The 24736-nt window shown below is 40.7% G+C and overlaps 1 protein-coding gene and 1 long non-coding RNA gene across 3 annotated transcripts in view; one reads left to right on the forward strand and one right to left on the reverse strand.

Annotated features, from left to right (window-relative positions):
* Positions 1-223: 223 nt before the first annotated feature.
* LOC131278259 (uncharacterized) lies at positions 224-12542 on the reverse strand. Of its 2 annotated transcripts, XR_009185573.2 has the most exons (4): positions 12485-12542; positions 11688-11912; positions 9745-9880; positions 224-1578 (listed from the first exon to the last, which is right to left on the reverse strand). It is a non-coding gene; the product is annotated as an uncharacterized lncRNA (long non-coding RNA). The 2 variants fall into 2 exon arrangements; XR_009185571.2 differs by lacking the exons at positions 224-1578; positions 12485-12542 and adding an exon at positions 11913-12472 and having other exon boundaries at positions 9330-9880; positions 11688-11789.
* A 67-nt stretch (positions 12543-12609) lies between these two features.
* IFT57 (intraflagellar transport 57) overlaps positions 12610-24736 on the forward strand; it is a 55638-nt gene continuing 43511 nt past the window's right edge. The window contains exons 1-5 of the mRNA XM_004455811.4: positions 12610-13027; positions 15547-15709; positions 16458-16576; positions 19374-19464; positions 24612-24680. Coding sequence (XP_004455868.2) covers positions 12816-13027; positions 15547-15709; positions 16458-16576; positions 19374-19464; positions 24612-24680 — 654 coding nt within the window. The 5' untranslated portion in view covers positions 12610-12815. The remainder of the gene's footprint in view (positions 13028-15546; positions 15710-16457; positions 16577-19373; positions 19465-24611; positions 24681-24736) is intronic.

Raw genomic sequence — 24736 nt, forward strand, 5'->3', positions numbered from 1 at the left:
TTGGGACAATTCTGGAAAATCTTTTGCTCATCTGATGGGCTGACTGTGTGTGGCTGCCGCTGCGGTACCGTGGGCGGGTCGCTGCCGCGCGGGCGGGTCGCTGCCGGGAGTCGGGCCGAGCCCACGGCCGGACTGGGGCGACAGCGGGCGGCTCAAGGCTTGGTGGGGACACGCGGTTCGATGGAAGAAAAACCACGGAGACGAGGTCTATGCGCAGGTCTGATTTTATTCGGTAAGTACATAGGGTTTTATAGTCTCATGGAGGCGGGGAGGTTGTGGGAGGGGCATGTCCGCGGGGCAGCTGGGGATTGGCTGCAGAGGCAAGGGTGGACCTGCGGTTTATGACGTAAGCCATTGATGGCAGAGGGAGTTGTTTCAGAGGTTGTGCCGGGGTGGATACGGGATGAGGGCGGTTGGAATGAGGCGGGGAGAACAGGGATCGGCTGGGAGGGGGAAGATAACAGTGGCTGGGAGGAGGGGCGGAGGGAGGCAGCAGCATAAGCTGCTGCCGAGAAGGGCCATAACAAAGCGAAAAGCAGGGTGGGAGCAGGGGACAATTGCTCCCTCTTTCGAAAATAAGAGACATTGATGGCTTTGAAGAAAGCGCAGGTTTTGCAGGATTGACATTTTTATGGGGAGGAAAGATGAGGGGGGTGAGAGGAGGGGAAATAGGGGAGAGAGGAACGAGGAGGGGTTACTGGCAGGGGGCATGGGGGCACGAGGGGGCGTGAGCAGAGGGGAGGGCGGCTGAAATGCCCGATTCCCCATGCGGAGGGCAGAGAACCCGTACCCGCAGCTCGAGGCGACCACGATGGGCCCTATCGATGGCCGCCTCCTGCCACCTCCGTGAGCCACACCTGGGCATGCTGGGCTTCCTCGGGAAGGGGAGAACTTTGGGAGAGGACTAGGACAGCTGTGGCCAAGAGCCTTTGCCGCTCTCGGTGCTGGCAAACGGCAGCAGGCGAGGCCCAGGAGGAGGAGGAGAAGGAGAAAAAGGAAAGCGTAGAGGAGGAGTTGACGTTGAGGGGGGAGGTGGGGGAAAGGTCAAGAAGAGTGGCGTTGGTGAGAAAAAGGCACGAGTTATTGCGCGGGTTTACGCACAGGGAAAGGTTGGTGACAAACTGCAAGGCGTCGAGGGGAATAGGGATGGAGACATTTGGCAACGAGGAGGAGACAGGAAGGGCGAGGGGGTCGCAGCTTTCTGGGAGGAAGTCGCAGTTGGGGGAGTACATGGTGGGGAAGGTGGGTGAGTGAGGGGAGAGAAAGAGGAAACCAGGCGGTTGAAGAAGGGCGGCCCAAAGGGGCGTGGCCTGGGCTGAGGAGGCTAAGGAGAGCATAATGATGAGAAGGTGTGGGGGGGGTGGTAGGAGGGCGCGGGGCAGGGGAGGCGCGAGCACGACGGAGAAGCTGGAGAATTTGCTTGATGGGGGCATCTTCGAGGGAGAGACGGCTCAAGCGGCGGACAAGAAGACGACGTCGATGTCGCTAGCGGCGGGAGAGAGCTGGCGTGGTCCCTGCGGGTGATGGCGCAGGAGGGGCAGACTCAGGCGGGCTCGACTGGGCAACTGGAGGTGTCATCTGCAACGACAAGAGGAGAAAGACCTCACGGGGGGGGGGGTGAGATGCGGAGAAGGGCCATCATTACGGCAGGGGGGAGTCATCAGGGGGAAGGGGGTCGGGAGGTGGAAGGTCGACAGGGCCGTGCGGGGTGCCTTTCCCGCATCGCGGGCAAGGAGTGGAGGGCGCGCGGGGAGCGGGGGCTGCTGATGGCGGCTCCATGCCCCGAGGGGCCGGGCGCAGCGATGCCGGGAGGTTAGGGCACTCCCGTGCAAAGTGGCCTAGCTCGCCACAACGGAAACATGTATTGGTGGTTTGGACGGCGGCAACAAGGGCGGCAGCGAGGGCGGTGGTTTGGCCGGAGACTCCGGAGCAAGCAAGGACCCAGTCTTGGAGGGGCTTGTCACGAAGGGGATGAATGATGGCCTTGCAGGCTGGATTAGCTCCCTCTTGTAGGAGATCTTTGACGAAAGACTCCTTAGCAGCGGCGCCGGTGACGCGCCTTTCGGCTGTGGCTTGCACACGTGCGACGAACTCGTTGAAGGGCTCGTCAGGCTTTTGGAAGAGTTTGGCGAGGGGCTCAGGGGCGGCTGCGGCACAAGAGCGGAAGGCTTTGAAGACACAATCGCGAAGCTGGATGAAAAACCCAGGCGGGGTGGCAGTGTAGGCGCTGGGATTGCCGTAAGGGCCGAACCCAAGAAATGCGTTTGCAGGGTAATGCACACCCTGACGCGGGTTGTCAGCGATCTGATTGTCGATCAGGACACCGAGATGGGCTCGCCAGTCAATGAATTGCCCGGGGGAGAGAACCGCTCGGGCTAGGGAGAGCCAGTCGTAAGGGATGCAGCGAGGGATGGCCATACGCTCGAGAATGTCTTGGGCATGAGGGCTGGCAAGGCCATCCTCTTTTATCGCGTTGCAGAGCATCTGGATGTCTTTGGGAGAAAAGGGCACCCACGCTTGTGGGTTTTGTGGAGTGCGAGCAGGATTGAGGGGGAACATCTGAGCCAGAGGCGGAGTGGGGGGGGTGAGAAAGGCGGTGTCGTACGCTGGCGGAGGAGGATTCATGACGTTCCCGCTATTGCTGGGGCAGGCGGGAGGTGAGGCGGGCCATGGAGGTGAGGCATGGGCGGTGCCACCGGGCGCCGGCCAGGAGGGCGTGGTGGCAACGGCGTTTCTGATTGGCCAAGATGGCGGCACGGTGACGTCACGCCTGACATCACTTCTGGCCTCGGGCCAAGATGGTGGAGTGGCCGCGTCACCTCCGGGCGCAGGCCAAGATGGCACCGGAGGCTCTGCTGGTTTAGCCGAAAATGGCGATCGGCAGGCATCCGGGACGGGACCGGATGGCGACGAGACAGGAAGAGGTGGGTAAAGGCGGGAAGAGGGCGCCGAGGAAGAAGGAGGAGGTGCGCAATGTTGGCACTGTTTGCAGGGCGCGGTGGGGGGGGGAGAAGGCGGAGGGTCGCCATGTTGGTTGGGGTCCGGATCGGAGGCTGTGGGGGGATCCAGTTCGAGCGCGGCCTCTAGCTGGGCGGACAGAGAACGAGTATCGTCGTCTCCATCAGGATTGCAGGTGAGAGGGTGGCTAGGCTCACAGGCGAGAGCGGAGGCAGGGGAGGGCACACCTTGGAGACAGGCGCAGATAGCGACGAGGGTCGGGATAAGGCGGGGGGAAACTGCTTGCGATCGTGCTCCATAGCGGACGTTACCCGCTGAATTAAACGTTCATAGGTCTCTGGGCTCCAGAGAGCACAGGTGATGAGCCAAGGGTTAAAGGGTAGGAGAAGGTCCCAATACCGCTGTAGCTGACGGAGAGAGACCTTCACGTGGTGAGTTTCTAAAAGGGCCGCGAGTAAACGTACTTGAGGGACTTGGCGGGACGAGAGAGAGGCTCCCATTGTGACGGGGGGTTCAGGAGGGGGGTAGACTCGCTGTCGCTGAGGGCCGGGTTAGGTTCACGGATGGGCTGGGACGGCAAAGAGGAAGGGAACAGCGCCGGAGAGTCCCTACCTTGAGCGGCGGAACGGGAGGACGGCGATGGGTCCCGTGCGGGAGATCGAGCGGCTGGCCGGCCAAACAGGAACGCGAAGATGTCGCTCCACCGCATACAGAAGGGAGCGGTGGTCCCTGTGCGGTGGTCCCTGTTCGAGCGCCACCTGTGGCCGCCGCTGCGGTACCGCGGGCGGGTCGCTGCCGCGCGGGCGGGTCGCTGCCGGGAGTCGGGCCGAGCCCACGGCCGGACTGGGGCGACAGCGGGCAGCTCAAGGCTTGGTGGGGACGCGCGGGTCGATGGAAGAAAAACCACGGAGACGAGGTCTATGCGCAGGTCTGATTTTATTCAGGAAGTACATAGGGTTTTATAGTCTCATGGAGGCGGGGAGGTTGTGGGACGGGCATGTCCGCGGGGCAGCTGGGGATTGGCTGCAGAGGCAAGGGTGGACCTGCGGTTTATGACGTAAGCCATTGATGGCAGGGGGGGTTGTTTCGGAGGTTGTGCCGGGGCGGATACGGGATGAGGGCGATTGGAATGAGGCAGGGAGAACAGCGATTGGCTGGGAGGGGGAAGATAACAGTGGCTGGGAGGAGGGGCGGAGGGAGGCAGCAGCATAAGCTGCTGCCGAGAAGGGCCATAATACAGCGAAAAGCAGGGTGGGAGCAGGGGACAACTGTGCCTCTCTCACTTATTTCTATTTTAAAGGCAAAGATTATATTTAGAAATAAAGCAACCATTTTGGAACGATGAAGTTGCATACAGGAGAGAAAGGCCTGAAGATCAGAGTTGCCAGCCCCAATACCAATAAAATAGAAACCACCTACCTCCATACTTTCCTGTTTGGGGAATGGGAGGAGACACAACACATTTTAAACCATCATTGTTCATGCTTTTCATGACTTGAGGCTGAATCCAGTTTGGGTTATTATACAATATAGGCTACACAGGAAGTAAAGATGAAGTTCTAGCTGGAGGGAATTTGGGCACAGACTTGGAACTAAGAAGGATGTAAGGATATAGTTTCTCAAGATTGGAACTGTGTAAAGGTGGGACTGGTGCCATGGGCAGCTAGATGAACAACTGGAGGTCATCCTCAAGGGGTTGCCGAGGCAGATTTCCTAGAAGTTGGTGGAGGTTATGCTCTAGTGTGCCTCAACTGCATAACCTTTTCTAAGGCCATGTGGCTGAATTTGAAAGTTTTGTATTTATTAAATAGGGTCCCCAAATTATAAGCTTTTAAAATATATGCTCCCAAAAGCCTGCAACTGCCCCTGGAGGCTTAGATAGCAAGTTAAATTTGGATGTTATCCTGAATTGAGAAGACTATGAAGGATGACAAGTAGGACAGTGAGATGTCCATATTTGAATTTTAGAGAGATTACTCTGGAAATAGTGTGGAAAAAGTCTGAAAGAACACAACTGCAGGGAAAACTATAGGGAAGCCATCATTGTGTTGTAAGCTAAAAGTATAAGGCCTCTTGCTTTCTATTTTACCAAAGGACTTCATGTTTCCTTTGAAAGAACAAGATTCTCTGGGGCATTTTTAGTTTTACTTATAAAAAGCTATTCCTCCCTCTCCCATTTCAGAATTATTGTGCTTCTTTCAAGAAGCCTATGAGATTCAAATCGTTTACAATGTAGTAGTCTGTTCTTGCCTTGAGAAAGTAATATATAAAGTCCATATTCAACAGCACTAACTTTATTAGTGGAATGAAAGTTGCCGAGTATTTTCAGAATTGTTAACTGGAAGGTAAATAGGAAAGTTTCAGTGACTTTTTAAATCTATTATGAGAATAAGCAAGGATCCATGGAAGCCTATTAAAATTAAGTCTAGAAATGGACCACATAAATGTAAATATTTCATATTAATAGGGAAAGAATGGGCTGGTAGGTGATAGACCATTTTTTTCATAACACTATGGGGTAAAGGGAAACTCTCTCCCTACTCCATGGGTGAACTGTGAAGTCTCCCTTTCTTCCTGGGTACTTAGACAAGCACACAGTTTATATACAATCAACTATCTACTCTTTCTCAGAAAATTATAACAAATCCATACTACACTATGGGATACTGGAGAGAAGGAAGAAAAATCTTCTACAGAGTTTATGAGTGTTCCTCTGAAGTCTGCAGTTACAATTTTTAAAAATGTATACTTGGCATATAGATTGAGCAAAAAAAACTAATGAAAATGTTATCAGAGAGTCAAAGAAACTTAGTTTTTGTTCTTAATTTAGGGTTATTTTGGGGTGAGTTCTTTGGAATGCATTTATTCCAATTGAATTTTTAGGAGCATGCTCTGTTTCCAGATTCTAGACACATCTATGGCAGACTCCTTGCTAAAAAATGTTAAATTTTTTTTTTTTAAGTATATGGCAGACTTCTTGCTAAAAAGAACCTAGGCCAAGAGAGTCAGCTCATACCCCTCTATACCTAAGTAGGAGGCTAAAGGTCAGTCATGAGTTTCCAAATTAGACACAAAAGGGATGTAGCATCACCTTTACTCTGAAGTTTAGCTCTCCAAGCAAGAGATCTTCCTCAAACATGCTGGCTTTCTTACTACTTTCTCTTCCCTAATTGCCCCTGACTCTTCAGAATCTAGGGAGAAAAATGGGATTCAAGATAGAGGAAGTATCATAGGTTATGGGGATACAAAGTGGGTACTTCTCTTTCATACCAAGTTACAATTGACAATTTGCATGTGTCTCCCTCAAAGTATGGTCTATTTAAGCACAGAGATCAGGTTCATGAGTCTTTGTACTACCATGCCCAAGTACAGTCCTTAGCACATTATATGTACTCAAATATTTATGGGAAAAAAATCATAGAAAATACTTTCTAGCTGTCAAAATGCTGACACTCAGATCTTTTAGTTTGGACTTTCATGCAAACTCTCAGGGAAAAAAAGGGTCTTAAAATTTCACTAGATGCAAAGGCAGAATTATTTTTTAATTCACTAAGAAAAAGGTGTAGGTATAGAGTAAGGAATTCATCTCTAGTAAAGGGCTAGGAATATAATAAGGCATTTGGATTTAATATTGTATTACCAGGTAGGGATTTGAGTAACAGGTCCCAGAACCTCAAGACAGGTGCCAATAACCATTTGTGAAACAGTCAGTAAGTCTGGCATATTGTACAAAGATTTAAAATTATACCATAAAAATGTGATAATTCCACAGGAGGTAGCATCCAGCAGATTTCGCTTTTATCAGGCCCTAGGCAGCCCCATTAAGAAAGCTTTCTCCTATGGCATTTATTGTTAAACTCTACACTTGGTCCTGAATTTAATTTTTTCTTGGGGAGAAAAAGCTGTCCCACACTGTAAAATAAATTGAGTCTTCCAAATCTAGCCATTAAAGAGAAATCTATTATTAACCTTCAAAACACTGACAAATCAGATCAATCCTTCTTGTTAGTACCTAATGTGTATCAAATCAAAGTGCTACTAACATACTGGATGGAATAGAAGTCTTATCAGGAACCTAGGCTGAATGTTCAATATTTGCAGTTACTTATCTGCTATGTTTCCCATCTGTCAGTATATGATTTATACCTTCAGCAGGCTTATTTTTGTGTGTAAAAGAAATATAAGCTTAAGACTCTTCACTATATCAGCACACATTCCACATATATAAATCCAGAAGTGTTGCATTTTGAAGTCAACTATTGTAGTAAAAGCTGCTGGCATTTTCCCAGATCCCTTTTTACTGGGCGGATTGCCATACCCATCCCCCAGTTGCTACAAGTTTTGACTGCTTACTGTTCACAGCTGCATTCTTCTCCAGAAAATGCCCTTAACAGGAGCCACCTCATCCAGAGATGTCTGATGCAACCCACTGCCATTGACCAAGCTCTCTTGTCCCAAAGTGGTGCAACTTTGTGTTGCCATTCATGCTCCAGAGCACATCTTATGGGGCCAGTTACTTTCTTCTTACTCTGCTTCCTAAAATTAGCATTTTCACACCCATCATTGCTGTTCAGGATTTTCTCTCCACTGACTATTCAAATTGCCTTTACATCAATTTTCACCTTCCCATAGTCCCATCTCTACAATATTGTCAGAACACTGTAAGATGTAGCTTTGATCACGTTCCCCTCCAATATACAATTCTTAAAACCTTTTAATATTTATCCCATCATCGACAGAGGCAGTAAACTGAAGTCAGCTAACACAAATATTTTGTTTCTCCCACACCTTTTGCTCACCAAGAAAATGAGTCCATGGAGCCAAGCAAAGCCTTGAGATATGCAGAACATGGCTGAATGGCCTTTGCCATGAGAGCCAAAGTTAGCTGCAGCAGTCAACTAGTACTGGTGGGGCTGAAAGACTTCCATTAGTAGAAAAGAACTAGAAATCAAAACCCTAGGGCATGGACTGAAAAGCCACTTCTTTTAAGTTAGTGAATTTGTCACAGTGAGTAGGTCTTAGCAAGTACCACTGACTTTTTGGACAAGAATTCTTCTACACCTGGCCCAGGAATCTTTTGAGTGGATGGAAAACTCCACTGGCTCAGGTTGGTATGATGATTGTTCCCAGGTGGGTGAGTATATTTTAACCTTGGAAAGTTGCAACAATAAGTACTGCAATGATGAAAACCAAATTCAAGAGTAGTCATAATTATGTTAAAGAATATAACTAATGAATTTGCTATTTAAAGTCCAGGGGTTGAAAATGTGACCTATTAGACAAAGACTGGCTTGTGATTCCAATGTATAGTTGAGTAACTGATTTAGACTTGGATAATTGAAATTTAAGTTTAGAAAGATTATTGGAATACTCAGTAAAACCTAATATAACTTTTTAAAAGATTTCGACTTATTAATATCCAGGATGGTTTAGAATACTTAAATAATTTTATGAACAGTTTAAAACCTTGTAGGAATTTAAGTAGTTAAAAAAAACCCTTAAAATGACTGTAGCAACTTACATTTAGAAATTGAATAAGATTTGAATAATTAACACTAAGAACTAGGCTTCTGAGCTTTAATACAATTTTGAACTTTAATACATTAATTAAATACCTTTAAAAACTAAGCTTCTGAAATAATGTTTTCTGTGCAGTAAAGTCATCTCAAGAGCATTAGGATTTCACATTGTCATACAAATTCTGACTCAGATCCTTATAAAATCAAAACATGGCAAAATTGGGTTGCATTCCTGCATGATAAAAACAGTCCCCTCTTTGAGTGGTACATGAACTTTCACAATATTTCCCTCCACACACATCACTCATTTACCTTTATATATCCGGACCTTATAAAAACACTTGAGATTTCAATCCATTCATCTAGAATAGTGATTCTCAAACAATGGCTATTGGCCCTACACAAGCCATTTGACAATCTAGAGACATTTTGGTTGTCACAGCTAGCATCTTAATGGGTGAAGGCCAGGGATACTGCTAAACATTTATAATGAAAAAAAAAAAAGTCCCCAAGAATAACTGGCCTAAATTTTCAGTAGTGCTGAGGCTGAGGTTGTGAAACTCTGACCTAGAAGAACATACCTAAAGATCTCTAGTATGACATAGAGGTTTTGGAGTGATATATTATCTTTGTGTACCCTGGAAACAAATCCACTGGCATTATAAGAATTATATTTTTCTTCACTGTTTGTAGAGTCCTTTGTTATACCTAAATTCTTAAACTGATGTTGCTGTTGCTCTATTCTTTAAAAAATTTGTTCATGTCCATCAAAAAATCATTTCCCATCTTGAAGTTAAAGATGCTTTAATACATATTTTTCTAAATACTTTACAAGTATTTTACATTTATGACTTCAGTTCCTCTGGAATCTGTGTGATCAGAATCAGAGAAATAATTTTATTTCCATATGGATAGCCCATACCACAGCTTTAATAACATTTGAGTAGTTCATCTCTCTCCACTCTTTGGAAATACCAATCCCGTCACATGCTGTTTACAGGCTCTTTCTTTTAAAAGACTTCAGTGTTATTGGTACTTTGGTATATCTTATGGTGACTCATTTCTTATCCACCAGCATTTATCTCTGGAATTTTTCCAAAGATGTTCCAGTTTAATGGTTTCTCCATGAGGTAATGGTAGATTTACTGCTGGGTATGATATATGGCCTGTTATCAAAGATTTTGTTGGTTTGCTTGCTTGCTGCCATTTCCAGTAACTTTTTAGTTTGGATCTCATATACAGCAACTTTGCTGAGCTAACAGCTTACCTGCAGACTCTCTTGGATTTTTCACCTAGTCAATCCTGTCACTTGCAGGAGTTTCTTCTTTTGCAAAACTTGCTCCAATTTTCTTGTCTCAATGTACTTGCTCTGATTTACAGTACAGCTGAGGAGTCGATGCCTTCTAAAGCCAAGAACAAGGTGAAGACATTACTTGCTAAATGCTTCATATTTAAATGACTTTAGATTTTTGGCCAAATACTTATTAACTTAAGGAATCTTATTAGCTTAAGGAATTTTATTCTATTAGTGGTTTTTTCCTAACTTTTAAAATGTCAAGAATGGGTGGTGCTAAGTCACTTTATAACAACAAAGCAGCTTTGTTCTTTATGCCTGCCCAGACCTCTTGGAGGCTTTGTTCTATCATTTAGAGATGCAGCTTGAAAGCCTTCCTCCATCTCTGAACCTACCTCCTCTTCACCCCTCACTTTGCTAAGCACTTTTCAGGGAAGTCCATTTGGTTTAAGTCAGCATTAAATGGAGTGATGTTCAGTTTTCAAAGATGAGCCAATTCGCAGGAAGCCCTTAAGGGCCTCAAATTTCTCTCTGGTCATTTCATAGTTTGCAAGAGATAAAAGTCAAAATCAGAAGCCCACTATTAATTGTGGTCAACACAGTAGAGCCAGGGTTAAATCTCCCTGAAGATTCTTTAAAGGTGGAATGAATATGCCTCATTCTCTTCAAGCTCCATCTAACTCTATCAACAAAACAGATAGTCCTGCAAAAACTAACACAAATATACCCCAAAGCTTCCAAGTGGCTGAGGCAGCTAAGAAGAGGATTTGAGTGCATTCTCACACACGAGGGAAACTAATTCAATAAGGGAAAAGACCTCTGGTGTATAATCAACTACTGAGGATAACTAAAGAATCAGCAAAAATAATTTGTGGGTCTTTTAAAAATGAGATAACGTTTCAGTGTTCTTTCTAGTCTTTTTGCTGTGAGAAAATATGCAGTGTTGAAAAGTTGACTTTTCCTTTGTTTCATTTTCTCTATGCCACAGTTACTGGGGACAGCTTACATTTTAGTCTTTTTCTTCTTCTCAAGAAATTAATTCTTCACACTGCTTTCAGGTTAGGCTGAATCAGTATTGTACCTGGGTGTCTTTTTATTCCCCTGGCAGAATATATACATCATTTTGGAGGGTTGCTTGTTACCCAAAAGACAACACTTGATTATGTCACACTGCATCCTGGAAATGTCATAACTTAAGTTAGCAGCATGCCCTGCATGAACTTCCATCTCCCTGAATATTTACCCTCTGAAGTCTAACACTTTTGCGTCATTAAAAAGTCACAGGTTCTTTATTGGTTATCTGAGCACCCCAAATCTTCCAAGCTTTTGGATTTTCCACCCTAAAAAGCTATACATCTATCTTATACTCTGAAAGTTACGCAGATATATCCCATCTTTCATTTCCTCTCCCCCACCCCCCACAGGGTGCAGGTGGAGCTTTAGGGGGAGGGGGAAAAAAGGTGAATAAAAGGAAATAACAATTTGGCAGTGGTGTGGAGCCAAACCCAATTTTCCCACTTACCTTTATTGAAAACAGTTGTTTAATGACTTGTAGCAGGGAAGCAATACTATTTAATTAAAAAGCAATTCTCTGCGGCCTTCCCTTTTGGGTTACTGTCTACCTAGATCAGTTGTGTTATTTCCCCTTTGGTGACTAGAAGGATTTATTTGCCTTTTCTGATTTACTTTGATACCTTTATAACTATCAAGACAAGTTAGCTCTAGACAGATTAAAATAAGAACAGACGCTGGCCCATTTTTTTCTAACAAAGATACAGAGATACTACAAAATGATTTCTATATTCTTTAGTGGCATATACATTACAGATGCCTCAAACATCACATTAAACTCAAAACACATGTTCAATCACTTATGTTTTTTTCTCCCAGGAAGCCTACAGGCATCTACGAGTTACCTGGATTTTATGTAGCTGTCTGGAAGACTGCTTGGTGCACAGCCTTTTGAGAACCGTAAAGTTGGGCAACACCTGGGGTCAGTGATGTCTTTTCTGCATTTTCTAGGTCAATAGAAGCAAGAAACATCGAGTAGCATCTGGTCTTTAGCCACACTCAGGCCTGAAAATCTTTAGACAGTTTCCTTTATTTTCATTTTAACAAGGTATCCCAAAATTATATACTACCTGTAATGGATTTGAAAGAGATTAAGCAGCACGATGTGAATTAAGTATCCTTGTTTTTGAAGTAGAGCAGATCCTTCTCAAGGCCTCCTTTTTGCTCTTCCCAGTTTCTACCTTCCTACCCACTCCCAACCAATCCCTTTCCTAGCACTGGAGTAAGAGTAGGTAATTAGAATTCAAGCTTTATAGTATACTGTTAAATCAAGTAAATTATAGAGGGAGAGAGAGGGGGAGGGAGGGGGGAAATAGGGGAAAGAGAGAGAAGAGAAGAGGGAGAGAGAGAGAGAGAGATTAGGTTAAAAAAAAGGAAACAAAAAAAGTCCCGTAAAGTTACTGAGATAAAGCGAAATCAACGCTATTGAGCTATAACTCTGAGAAGGAAAAAAAAAAGGTATCAGTGGGCTAGCGTAGCCTTCTATACCGCGCGTTTCCAATTCCCTTCAACCCTTTTAACGGTTACAGTAGACCCTCAAGCCCACTCAGGAGCCTTCAATAATCACTAAGTCCAATCCTCTTCGCCCCGCACCAGGGCTACGGAGGACGCCGAGCAGAAACCCCGGTGGCCCCTCCTTCACCTTTAAGCGGCAGCGAATAGAGGCGCGGCAGGACGTAGTGGCGGGACGCCCCGCCCCCAGCCCGGCGGGCGGCCTCCCAGCCTCCTCCTCCGCAGGGGAAGAGGCGGGGCCCAGGATGACGTCGTCCGGAGGTCCACCCTGGTTGGAGGGAATTTAGAAGGAAAATAGAGGGCCCAGGAAAGAGGCGGAGTTTAGTTTCCCTGGTGACGGGTTGCCTGGCGGTCGCCTGGTAACGGGTCGCGGCGGTGCTGGTTGCTGTAGCGCAGACGGCGGAGGCCGGGGAGGTCTGTGGGCCCGAGCCCCCTCCGGGGGTCTTTCTGTTTGTCCTGCAATGGCTGCCGCCGCGGCCGTGGTTACGCCGTCGGGTTTGGAGGATACGGTGTCTCGGTCCCGCAGCGAAGGGGCTGGGGAGATGGTCGTGGAGCGTGGGCCTGGAGCGGCCTACCACATGTTCGTAGTGATGGAGGACCTGGTGGAGAAGCTGAAGCTGCTCCACTATGAGGAGGAACTCCTCCGGAAGAACAACCTGAAGCCCCCATCCAGGTGGGTCCCCTCGTCTCTGAGCGCCTGGGTACCCGCTGAGCCTTCGGGAGATCCTTTCCTGCCTCTTGCAAGGGAACGCTGAGCGCGGGTTAGCAAGCACTTTCCTCCATCTTCCTAGCCAGCGAAGGGCCTCTCACCCCAAATTCCGCGACTCTCACTCTGCTGCCCGCCAGAGCTCAGACTTGATATTTTTGTAGGGAGAGTAAACACGTTTTGGAATGTCAAAAGGAACTGGAAGACAGCCTTCCTGTTCTTTAAAACAGACACACGCCTCTCAATAAAACACAAACTGTGTTTTCTGATTATAAAAGTAATAAAAATATCCATTGTAGAAAACTTAGAAAAACACGAGACTGTGTAGAAAAGTACTCAAGTCACCCATAATCATATCCCAGGGAGGATTACAGTTATTTAGCTCTATTTTTAGTTTAGTTTAGTTTTAGTTTTTCCCTCTGGAAAAATCTGTTCGTACAACTGGCAACTAACTGCAGGTACCTCGGACCTTGCTGCGCACTTTATATTTAAACTTGTTGACTGATGGTTTAAAAGACCTACTTCTGCCGTTGCAGTAACAGTGCTCTCGGAAACTAAGAAGTGCAAAAAGTAATGACAACTATTGGAATTGCCCCCAAATAGAACCTAAAGTTCTGTCCTTGTTCCTACTGGGGAAAAGTTCATCTTTTCCTGAAGGCACTGCCATTCATTACTAAGGATAGTGAACAGCAGCACTTTCTCCTCCAATCAACATGGCCTAACTATAGCCAGATTAACACGTTTTATAGATAGATTTGCTTCTCGTGTGTGTAAGAGGCAATTTAGATAAAAAAAAAACTTTAGCATTTTCTTTTAATGTCTATAGCTAAGGTAAAATAATTTCCCTCAGCAGTTTTGATTTCATGCCTGCACTCTCTTCCAGTAACTTCAATTGTATGCTATCTGTGTTTTATGTAAACTGCCCATATTGCTAAATCAATCCATAATATCAAAAAAGTTGGAGGAGGAAGAGGTAGTATTGCTTGATCGTGGTAGAAATTGTAATATGTGGAATTATTAAAATGGATTGATCAGGATAATATAGAGAGCTTACCTTCTCTATATTAATAAAAATACAGTACCTTTTTTTCCCATATACATTTTTCAAACTAAAAGAAAATGGCTTCAAGGTTCCACTGATACTCAGCGCTCTACTAATTCCTCAGGTGTTCAGGATACTTTGAGTCATGGATATGAATAGAGAAACTCTAGTGATTCTAAAATGGTGCCCACCACACCAGCAGTATCACCTGGGAACTTAATTGAAATTTCACAGTCCCTTTCCCAAGTCTGCTGTATCAGAAAATCAGTGTGATTCTGATGCATGTCAAAGTTTGAGAAACACTGCCCTACTCTGTCTTTATCAATGTCTACTGTTTTGGAGGAGTTATCAGCTGATAAGGAAAAGATGAGTTAGTGAGTGGGTACTATGAAAGGGTTATAAGCATATATCTGCAAGGGCTGCAGGGCCTTTTCTTCCTTCTCAGCTTTCTGTTATCATGTAGAACATTTACACTTATCCTGCAGGAGAAAGTTTGGGAAACATGAAGAAAGACTGTTGATTCTTATGACAAATGGTGGTAATAGCCATAAATACAATCTAAACATAAAGTAATAGCTACAAATTAAAGAAGTATGATCTTTGATTAGACTATCTTGAATGTTATTGCTAGTAAGTTTTATTCTTAATATGTTTAGGTATAAATCATATTGATCCCCATAGGACTGTTTGTAGTAGGCTAGAAGATTTAACAAAAGTCAACAAATATTTGTTAGAGTGGGAATATGATACTTAGTGGGTTTTAATCCTGACTGCACCTTAGAACCATCTTGGGAGCTTTTAAAATATATTCATACTGGGGCTCCATTTGCAGAAGTTCTTATTTAATCCATTATTAGAGAGGGAAGAGGCAATGTTTGGCTGGGCATCAATAGTTTTACTAGCTCTTCAGGTGATTCAAATATGCAGCCAAGTTAAGAACAAATGTTAAATATGGCTGATAGGTTAGAAACAGCATGCAAAGGAAGGTACAAGTGGCATTGTAAAAAGTAAAAGTGTAAAAATGCATTGTGAGCAAGCTTTAAAGTTTTTTTTAAAGAAACCACAAAACTCTGAGATTCTCAATTGCAGGTTACTCTTTGCAGGAGGCACTCTCTTATTAATTATTCCTGACAACCTAAATAATTTTGGCAAAACTTTCTCATGCAGTACATTTTCTGGATGTAAAGTCTTTGATCTAATATTTTGTGTACAGTAGTAATTACCCTAATCCTGTTGGTTAAAAGCACTCACATTATGAGTGCTGTGGATTACTAGAAACTTTAAAAGGGTGAAATATTAGTGTCTTTTAATTTTAAGGCCATTTGAAAAAAATTTTTTTAAAGTCCTTTGGCAGATTTGGACTGAGGGTCTTTAGGCACCTTAGGCTTATTTGCATTATTTCAAATGCCACCTCCCCTCCCCTCCCTACTTTGTTTTGAAACAGACACTATTTTGCACTGCCTACCAACCCTGGTGAACAGTTCTACATGTTTTGTACACTTGCTGCTTGGTTGATTAACAAAGCAGGACGTCCCTTTGAGCAGCCTCAAGAATATGATGACCCTAATGCAACAATATCTAGCATATTGTCAGAGCTTCGATCATTTGTAAGTGTAAACAACTCTCCTTTCTGCATGTTCTCAAGTTATGAATTTTAATATTGGTAATTCCACAACATAAATGCTAGCTATTTAGATGAATCTTCTCTGATTATATGTAACTGTATCTGACTTTATTTTCAGATAAAACCTTTTCAGAATGGTTAATATTATAAAATGAATAGCACTTTAAAAAACTTCAGTGTATACTCTTTATGCTCAAAATAATATTTTTCTTAATCTTGATATGTCTCAGAGGTAAATTTATGGGTGCTTAATTCTCCTTCTGAAAAATGATTTAAAAAAATAAGTAACTTAAAAGAGAATTTTGATTTACTAGACCATGATAACAATTTTACTTTTCATCTCTTTTCCTAGGACAGGCATGTTTGGCATACATGTTATTAATTTCCGACAAGTGAATCACTCTGTCCTTTATGTGGTTGTTTAACAATATGATACCAAGCCAGTAGTTTCACTACTTTTTCACCCCAACAGGATCAATGATTCATTCTGCTGCCATGAGGTTATTGCCTTTTAATACTTTTGACAATAAGATGTCTTTATTTTCCTTTAGTTTTTTTATGGATTATTATTTTTTTTAATCTATAAAGAGATGGGTTTTTAAGATACAATATAATTATACTTTAAATCATATTTGAAAAGGAAGGGATACATTTATTCAGCAATTCTTTGCTTAAAATATTTTGATATTAGAATATAAATAACAATACCCTGTTTATCTTTTGTATTTCAGGGAAGAACTGCAGATTTTCCTCCTTCAAAGTTAAAGTCAGGTTATGGAGAACATGTATGCTACGTTCTTGACTGTTTAGCAGAAGAAACATTAAAATATATTGGTTTCACCTGGAAAAGGTAAAAAAATGACCCAATTTAGTAATTTTTTAGTAATAGTAATAGTATGTGATAGCTTCTTCCTTAAAAAGTTCAAGGCTTTTTAATTGAATTGATAATGATTTTGTCTTGAATATTCCAAACTGAAAATGCCAGAGGAGATTAAGAAAAGTCATTATAGGCAACACTAAAATATCAGGTGTCTTCAAAACCAGTTCTAATATAGTAGATATTGTTCTCCTTCCCTGTTCAAATTAATAATTATTAAAGGTTTAACTGTATACCCTTGTCAATTTAGGAAAATTTTTAAGTCTTTTGTGTTTATTTATACACATAGGCATAGTATACATGGGGTAACTGATAGCTGAAATTTAAGGGTAAAATGGAAATTAATATAGTATTTTAAATGGGATTGTCCCTTTGTTTATAATGACGGGGCAAGAATAATACTGAAGTAGCCATCTGACATTCTCCTAGTCATCATTCATTGTTCCTTTCTCTGATATGATGGTGCTTTGTTTATATTTTTATTATTATATTGTATTTATCCTGTAGTGTTAAAATTTATTTACAGGTCTGGCTTTCTTTCTAGAAATTATAAAACCTTCATATGCACTGTATGGCACTTAGCATAGTGCTCAGTGTATCATAGATGCTCAGTAAATGTTGGGCATATGGATGAGGAAATAAAATATTCAGGGACTACCAATTTGTGTAGATTATAATTTGAAAATATATGAATTTGGTACTTTGAAGGTTGGGATATCATTAGGTTAGAGAATGTAGAATGTATTATGTAGGTAAAATGAGCAAGCAGTAACTTGTGGATTAGAATTAATATCTGTGGAAAGGTATGTTAATATTTTAATGTATTCTCAATTATATTCCTTTGGTCGAACAACCTACTCTGTATTAATACATATTTTTAAAACTTCCTTGACCTCAATTATCATCAATTTGAACTTTATGGCATTACTTATATTGAACTATTTTTGAACTAAAATGGCAATTTCATGTGCTCCAACCCAAACATTTAGTGCAATATAAAGAATGACTATATAATCCAAAGTATGTCTTTATAAGATTTCAAGAAAAGACAATTATGAGATGTGCTACTCCATTTGGCATTTTTTGAAGTTATTAAGTCTGTAGTCCAACATATTCTAAATTCACCAGAGCCTGTTTGTATCTCAACCACTGCTCAATTTTACAATTCCTTTGTTTCTAAGCACATTTTATTTCCTGGAGATGTGTAGTAGTAACTTGGATAATTTATGAAGGCTGTATGTATATCAGGAAGAAACAGAGGAAAAAGCATCGAAAAGAATTAGCATTAGTCAATATATCAACAAATATAAATTACATAAAAGATATATATTTATAGATGATTATTTTATATATTTAAATATGTCAAAACAAATCCTAGAAGTACATTACTTTTGAAATATTATTATCCAATGTATGTATCACATTTTGTTTTTCATTGGTTGATGGACCCTTGGGTTGCTTCCATTTTTTGGCAATTATAAATAATACCACTATGAATATCAATGTGCAAATATCTGTTTGAGTCCCGCTTTCAATTCTTTTGAATATATACCTCGAAGTGCAATTGCCAGGTCCTACAGTAACTCTTTATTTAACTTTCTGAGGAACTGCCAAACTGTTTTCCATAGTTGCTGTACCATTTTACATTCCTACCAACAAATGGGTGTTCCTAATTCTCCACATCCTTGCCAATGCTTGTAATTTTCCTGTTTCTTAAATAATAGCCATTCTAGTGGTTGTGAAACGGAATTTCATTGTGGTTTGATTTGCATTTCCCTAATGGCTAATGATTTTAAGCATCTTTTCATGTGATTTTTGGCCATTTATATGTCTTCTTTGGAAAAATGTCTCTTCAAGTATTTTCCTCATTTTCAATTGTCTTGTTGAGGTGTAGGATTTCTTTAAAATTCTGGATATTAAGCCCTTATTGGATATATAGTTTCCAAATATTTTCTCACAATCTCTAGTTTGTCTTTTTACTTTCACGATGAAGTCCTTTGCACAGAGTTCCAAATTTGATGAAGCCCCATTTATCTTTTTTTGTTGTTGTTGCTAATGCTTTTGGTTTAAAGTCTAAGAAACCATTGCTAATACAAGGTCCTAAAGATGCTTCCCTATGTTTTCTTCTAGGACTTTTTAGTGCTGGTTCTTATATTTAAGTCCTTGATCCATTTTTAGTTAATTTTTAAAAATATTGTCTGAGATAAGGGACCACCTCATTCTTTTGCAGGGGGATTTTCAGTTTTCCCAGTACCATTTGTTATTTGTTTTTTTTTTTTAAATAATTTTATTGAGATATATTCATATATCCAGCACTATTTGTTGAAGGGATTATTCTTTCTCCATTGAATGGACTTATCACAAATCATTTGGTCATAGATGTGAGGGTCTATTTCTGAACTTTCAACTTATTTCCATTGGTGTATTAGTCTATCCCTGTGCCAGTGCCCTGCTATTTTGACCATTGTAGCTGAATTTGCAATAAGTTTTATATCAGGAAGTGTGAGTCCTCCAACTGCACTTTTCTTTTTAGAATGTTTTTGGCTATTCGGGGCCCCTGTGTAAGCTTGTTTTTAAAATTTGGAGATGAATTTTTGCTTCTTTATATTATAAAGTTTTGGGAAAAATATATGAAGCATTTAACAATGGTATGGGGGACCAAGAAAGGACTAAGATAGTATAAGGGGATTCCTTATATTTATATTATATCTTTTTATCCTACTAAAACTTATTTTTAACTTGCAACTCATATGAAGCCTTATTATTTTAGGCCAACATACCCAGTGGAAGAATTAGAAGAAGAAACTGTTCCAGAAGATGATGCAGAATTAACATTAAATAAAGTGGATGAAGAATTTGTGGTGCGTGTGTTGCTGATCTTTCTGTTCATTGAAACCTTTGGGTTCCCTTCCCTTCTCTTAATTCCTTCAGACTTCCATTTTTTGGAGTATATTTTATTACATTGCTTCTGGAGTTAAATACAGTACCAAGTCTCAGTTGAGAACTTAAGTTAATGCTCATTCTCTAATGGTTCAGGTCTAAATTTCAGCAGAGGTTCTTAAACTATAGACAGGAAGTAGTATACTACTAATTGTATGCATAAATATTTTATTAGCAAGCATTCATGGTCTTAAATAGGCTGACTAACAAAGAAGTTGGAATAGAGCAATAGAATTTAGATTAATGCTTTCTGCTTCTTTATAAGAATGCCGTATCATTTCTCAACTCCTTTATGTTTCTAAAATTAGCATGGGTACTACCCTACATGGATTATTTTAAAATAACCAATATTATTTAAATTGTTTGGCAACATGTGGGCCTCTCTAAGCATACTTAACATCTTATCCATAGTGTGAAGCTAAATCATCAGGTCTCTAAAACAGATTAAATTGGTAAAATGATAAAGATAACATAACTTTTTTCTCAAGATAATTCTTTCTCAGAAATGGAGATGATTGAAACTTGTTTTTATTTTACTTCTGGAAAGATACATGTAAATTGAAACAAATGCAGTAAATAAAAAAAAACTCTAGTATATTTTACTATTATTTACCAATTATAATTTTCAAGTGATTTTTAAAATCAGTAGTAAATACCTTCTAAAGTAATATATTAAGCTAATATATGCTTTAAAATTGCTTTAAAATGTTAGCCACAAAAAAATTTAAAAAATGAAAAAAAAAATGTTAGCCACTGCATTATTTTAATAGCAAATGCTGAAAATAATCATTGTCTAGAAAGATGGTTTGGTTAAATAAATTAGACTGTATCCAAATAGTAGAATAGTATGTAACCATTAGAAATTGTTACAAAGAAATGTTAGTGCCATTAAGATGAAACTTATATTTTAATTCATACTTATTCTATACTTTATTCTCTAAAATTAACTCAGAAAAGGATTCCATTTTATATCATCATGAACTCAACTGTGTAAACTATTTTTAAAAAAATCAATTTGTTAAACAGTAGTTATATAGATAGAAGAATTATAAATGATTATTTCCTTTTGTATGTTTCTCTGTATTAATGTTTTTAACACATTTTATCAGCAGTATAAATATTTTAACCACTTATATTGAAAAGATGATTCTATGCTGACATCACAGAAGAAAAAAAGACCATTATTAAATAATCCATTTAAAAGATATCTTTTTAGTGATCAATTTAAAAAGTCAAGATAAAAATATATTAATTCTGCATGTATTTATCAAGTACCTGTTATGTAGTAGGCACTGAATAAGACCCTGCTAATACAGCATGTGCAAAAGCTCTGATGGAGGATGGAGCTTAGTATGATCAAGGAACTGAGAGGACATATTTTGGATGTTCTGTGAAAGTTCTTTGGGTCATAAGCAAACACAGCCAGCCAGCTGAGAATGCATGAGAGAACCGCTTTATTACTTCAGAGGCCCTGGAAGGAGAGAGGGGAGAATGAGGGCAGCAGAAAGGTCTGGAGCTTACCTAACCTAGGCTTCTGTGATGGTCCAGGGGACCCAGATGGGAGAGGTAAATAGATAGTCCCATGGATACTGGTGATGTTGGTTTTAAACTATACAATACACACACAAAAATAAACAGAATGGCAAGGGCCATTTGGAGAAGCTGAGGGCAGCTCTTATCATCCAAGCCATATAGAGATATATGCCTTGCTAGTAAATATGGAATTACCTGCCCTGCTAGAAAATTATACAACACAAAGGGCAGAAATGGCAAGGCCCCTTGGAGAAGTTGGGGCAGCCCATATGAAGGTACACGCCTTACTAGTTGTGGTTATTCCCAGAGCAGGGCTAGCTGGGGTAGTCACTCAAAAGGGGAATTTATGACAAGGCAAAATGATGAGGCACCAAATATTTCTTTTATGCCATCCCAGATCATTGTGGCCAGAGTACCTGAGTAAGGAGAAGGGTGGTTTAAGATTAGCTGGGAAGAGATAAATCATGTTAAGATCATTTGTAGCATTTTAAGGCATTTAGGCTTTATTCTTTGTGTAATGTATCAGATCTTCCCATTCAAGCTCAGAAAATTTTAAGCCCACACATTCCCAATTGTTCACCTCTTTTATTCTATTCAGGTATTTCCCTCATCCAGTCATCTTTGCTATTAATGCCTCTTGGATGATACATGATCTTAGTACATAAGCATTATTTTCAAAGACACAGAACTAAAAACTACTAGTGAGGGGAGAAATACAAAAACCTGCTAATCAAAAAGAAAACTGTACGGGCAGAAACCATGTCTAATTTTTGTTCATTGTTTTATCTCCAGTTTTTTGTTTAGTGCCTGGTGCATGGTAGGTATTTGTTAAATATTTGACCATAAAGTCCATCTGTCAGCATGTTGTATAATTTCTGCTAATTATTGCTATTTTTTTTCCTCTGGGAAGCCTTTAAAGTTCAAAGCAGCATTATTGGTTATGTAATTTAGAAAAGGAATACTAAAAGCAGTCTCTTAGCTTATTTCTCAACCATGAAGTAAAGGGCCAAGACCAAACAGAAGGCCTTCCTCAAAGGGGCTTACTCTGAGGCTGTTCCTTCTATGATGTCTCTTGATAGTTTTTTTCCTATCTTCCTTACCGTCTTCATTTTATTCTAAGGGGTCTACCTCTCTTAACTTTTCCCATTCCTCCCACTAAGGATAACTGGTTTAGTGCCACAGCAATGAAAAGATGCTTTTGGATGGTGGAATATTACAGAGTTTGTGGGGTGTCTAAAGGATAGTAAAGATTGTTTCTGATAGACTAAGGTTCTGATCTAGAAACTAGAAGCTCAGTTTTAGACTGGCTAAGTCAACATAGGACATATTATTTTGTAAAAACAACAAAAAAAGCATTGGTCATGACACAGATTATTCTCACCTGCTGTATATAATCATATCCATAGTCTCTGGCAGTAAGAGAATTAAGTGAGTGCATATTAGGCAAAGAAATGGTAGAAAGTTGTTGAGTACATTTTTAATTACTGAGATCAGAATCCTTCTAATTTATTTTAAAACTATTTTTTAATTATTTATATTCTAATTACTTTTAAATGTTCTCTTAATCATATTTAATAACTTAATTCCTTTTTTCTGTTTACTATTAAAACTTTTTACCATTACTGTCCCATTCAGTACAATTCAACAATATTCATTGATCCCTTATGTAACTAGACTGATCAAATTACAGTAAAAGGATTATAAACTTGTCATTTCACCCATGGAATTGAATCATTGTCATTTCAGTCCTTTACTCTGGTTGTCAAGTAGAACATCATTAGTACAAGTACAGAATAGATATGCCTTCCCGAATACTTTTTGAAGGTATGCATCTGTGCTTAAGCTTTAAGGTATAAGCAGTTAGGTCGGTTTTAGCCATACCTCTTTGTCCTACTTTCCCCTGCCTGAATAAAGTAAACTTCACTTTAGTGTTTAGGATGTCCATTTATATAGTACATAGACTCTGCATTTATATTGTTTCATATTTTACTAAAATCATTCCAGTTCTCCAAGGCTTAGTTCTTATCACTTACTTAGTGTCCCCAACCCCCAGACTTTCTGAGTAGGTCTGGGCAGGAACCTTAGAATTTGTATTCAACAAGTTACATGGTGATGCTGCTGCTGTTGGTCTCAGAACCACACTTTGATAACCTATGCTTCCAAATTCTTTTTTTTTTCCTTAATTTTTAAAGATTTATTTCCTCCCCCACTCCCCACCCCCCATTGTCTGTGGTCGCTGTCTGCTCTGTGTGTCTACTTGTCTTCTCTTTAGGAGGCACTGGGAACCGAACCTGGGACCTGCCGTGTGAAAGAGAGACACTCAGTCACCTGATCACCTCAGCTCCCTCCTTTGTTGTGTGTCTCATTATCTTTCCTCTTTGTGTCTCTCTTGTTGCATAATCTTGTTGTGTCAGCTCATGGTGCCTGCCCACCATGCAAGCTCACCTTCTCCAGGAGGCACTGGCAACCGAACCCTGGACCTCCCATGGGGTAGGCAGAAGCCCAATAGCTTGAGCCACATCGGCTTCCCTGAAATCTTGAAGCTAAGGATTATATTTGCAATCTACGAAGCTTTTGTATGACTGCATATAGAAGTGCCCACCAACCAATGTACATTGTTGTTTATTTTTCTTTACAAGATAATATGACTGCGGACTAAACTCCATTGACTTTATCCCCTTGTCTTTAAACTTGGGACATTCTTGTAGAATTTTTTCACATACTATGTCATTTGCCACCACAAAGACATTTAAAGAGAAAGGGAAACTCATGTTTTGTCCTATATGCTCATAGAACCTGCTCAGACTCCATATTTCCTGTAAATTGTGGAGGGGGGTTGCCTCTCAGAAGGTCACTTCTTCCCATTCCCCAACAATTGATCTGGGGTTCAGATCAATTCAGCTTAGAATCTACCTGAGCTAAGGGGTACTGGTGACCATTAACTTGTCAAGCTTAAGCATAGAAAAGATGAGATATAAAAAATATACATCAGTATTATTGGTCTCTGGAGCAAGTAAGAATATTCTGTGTATATCATCCTCTTGGTTTTTATCCATTTCATTCATCTCAAAATTTCCTTTAACTTCTACCAGTATCTCTTTCAGATATGTACTTGGTGCTGTTTCCTGCTCCTCTTCTTATGTTTATCTCTAGTTCAGTAACAATAGCTCTCTTCCATTTCCTCCTTTTAAAGTTTTTTTTCTTCAGTGACTATAAAAAAAGATTATATTTAAGTGGCACTAAGGGGGGGGGGGGGTGGGGGGTATATGGGGACCTCATATTTTTTTAATGTAACATTAAAAAAATAAAGACAAAATAAATAAATGGCACCATCAAAAACTTCAGAAGACAGATGAGCTAATAATATTATGTCCTACTTTATGCGTGCTTTCACTAGGTTTTTAAATATCCTTTCCTGCATTAGTCTTTGTACCAGGCTTAATATATTATGTGTGCAAAGTTTGGGAAAACATTTTTAAAACTTTAAGTTTTTATCATTGTTAACTTAAATTTATTATTTTTTATTTTTTTAAAGGAAGAGGAGACAGACAATGAAGAAAACGTTATTGATCTCAATGTTTTAAAGGCCCAGACCTATCATTTGGTAAGTTATCTTTAATATAACCAAGACCAACAAGCAATCAGTAGAACTGTTTTACT

This window comes from Dasypus novemcinctus, chromosome 4 (assembly GCF_030445035.2).
Source record: "Dasypus novemcinctus isolate mDasNov1 chromosome 4, mDasNov1.1.hap2, whole genome shotgun sequence".
Lineage (NCBI taxonomy): Eukaryota > Metazoa > Chordata > Mammalia > Cingulata > Dasypodidae > Dasypus > Dasypus novemcinctus.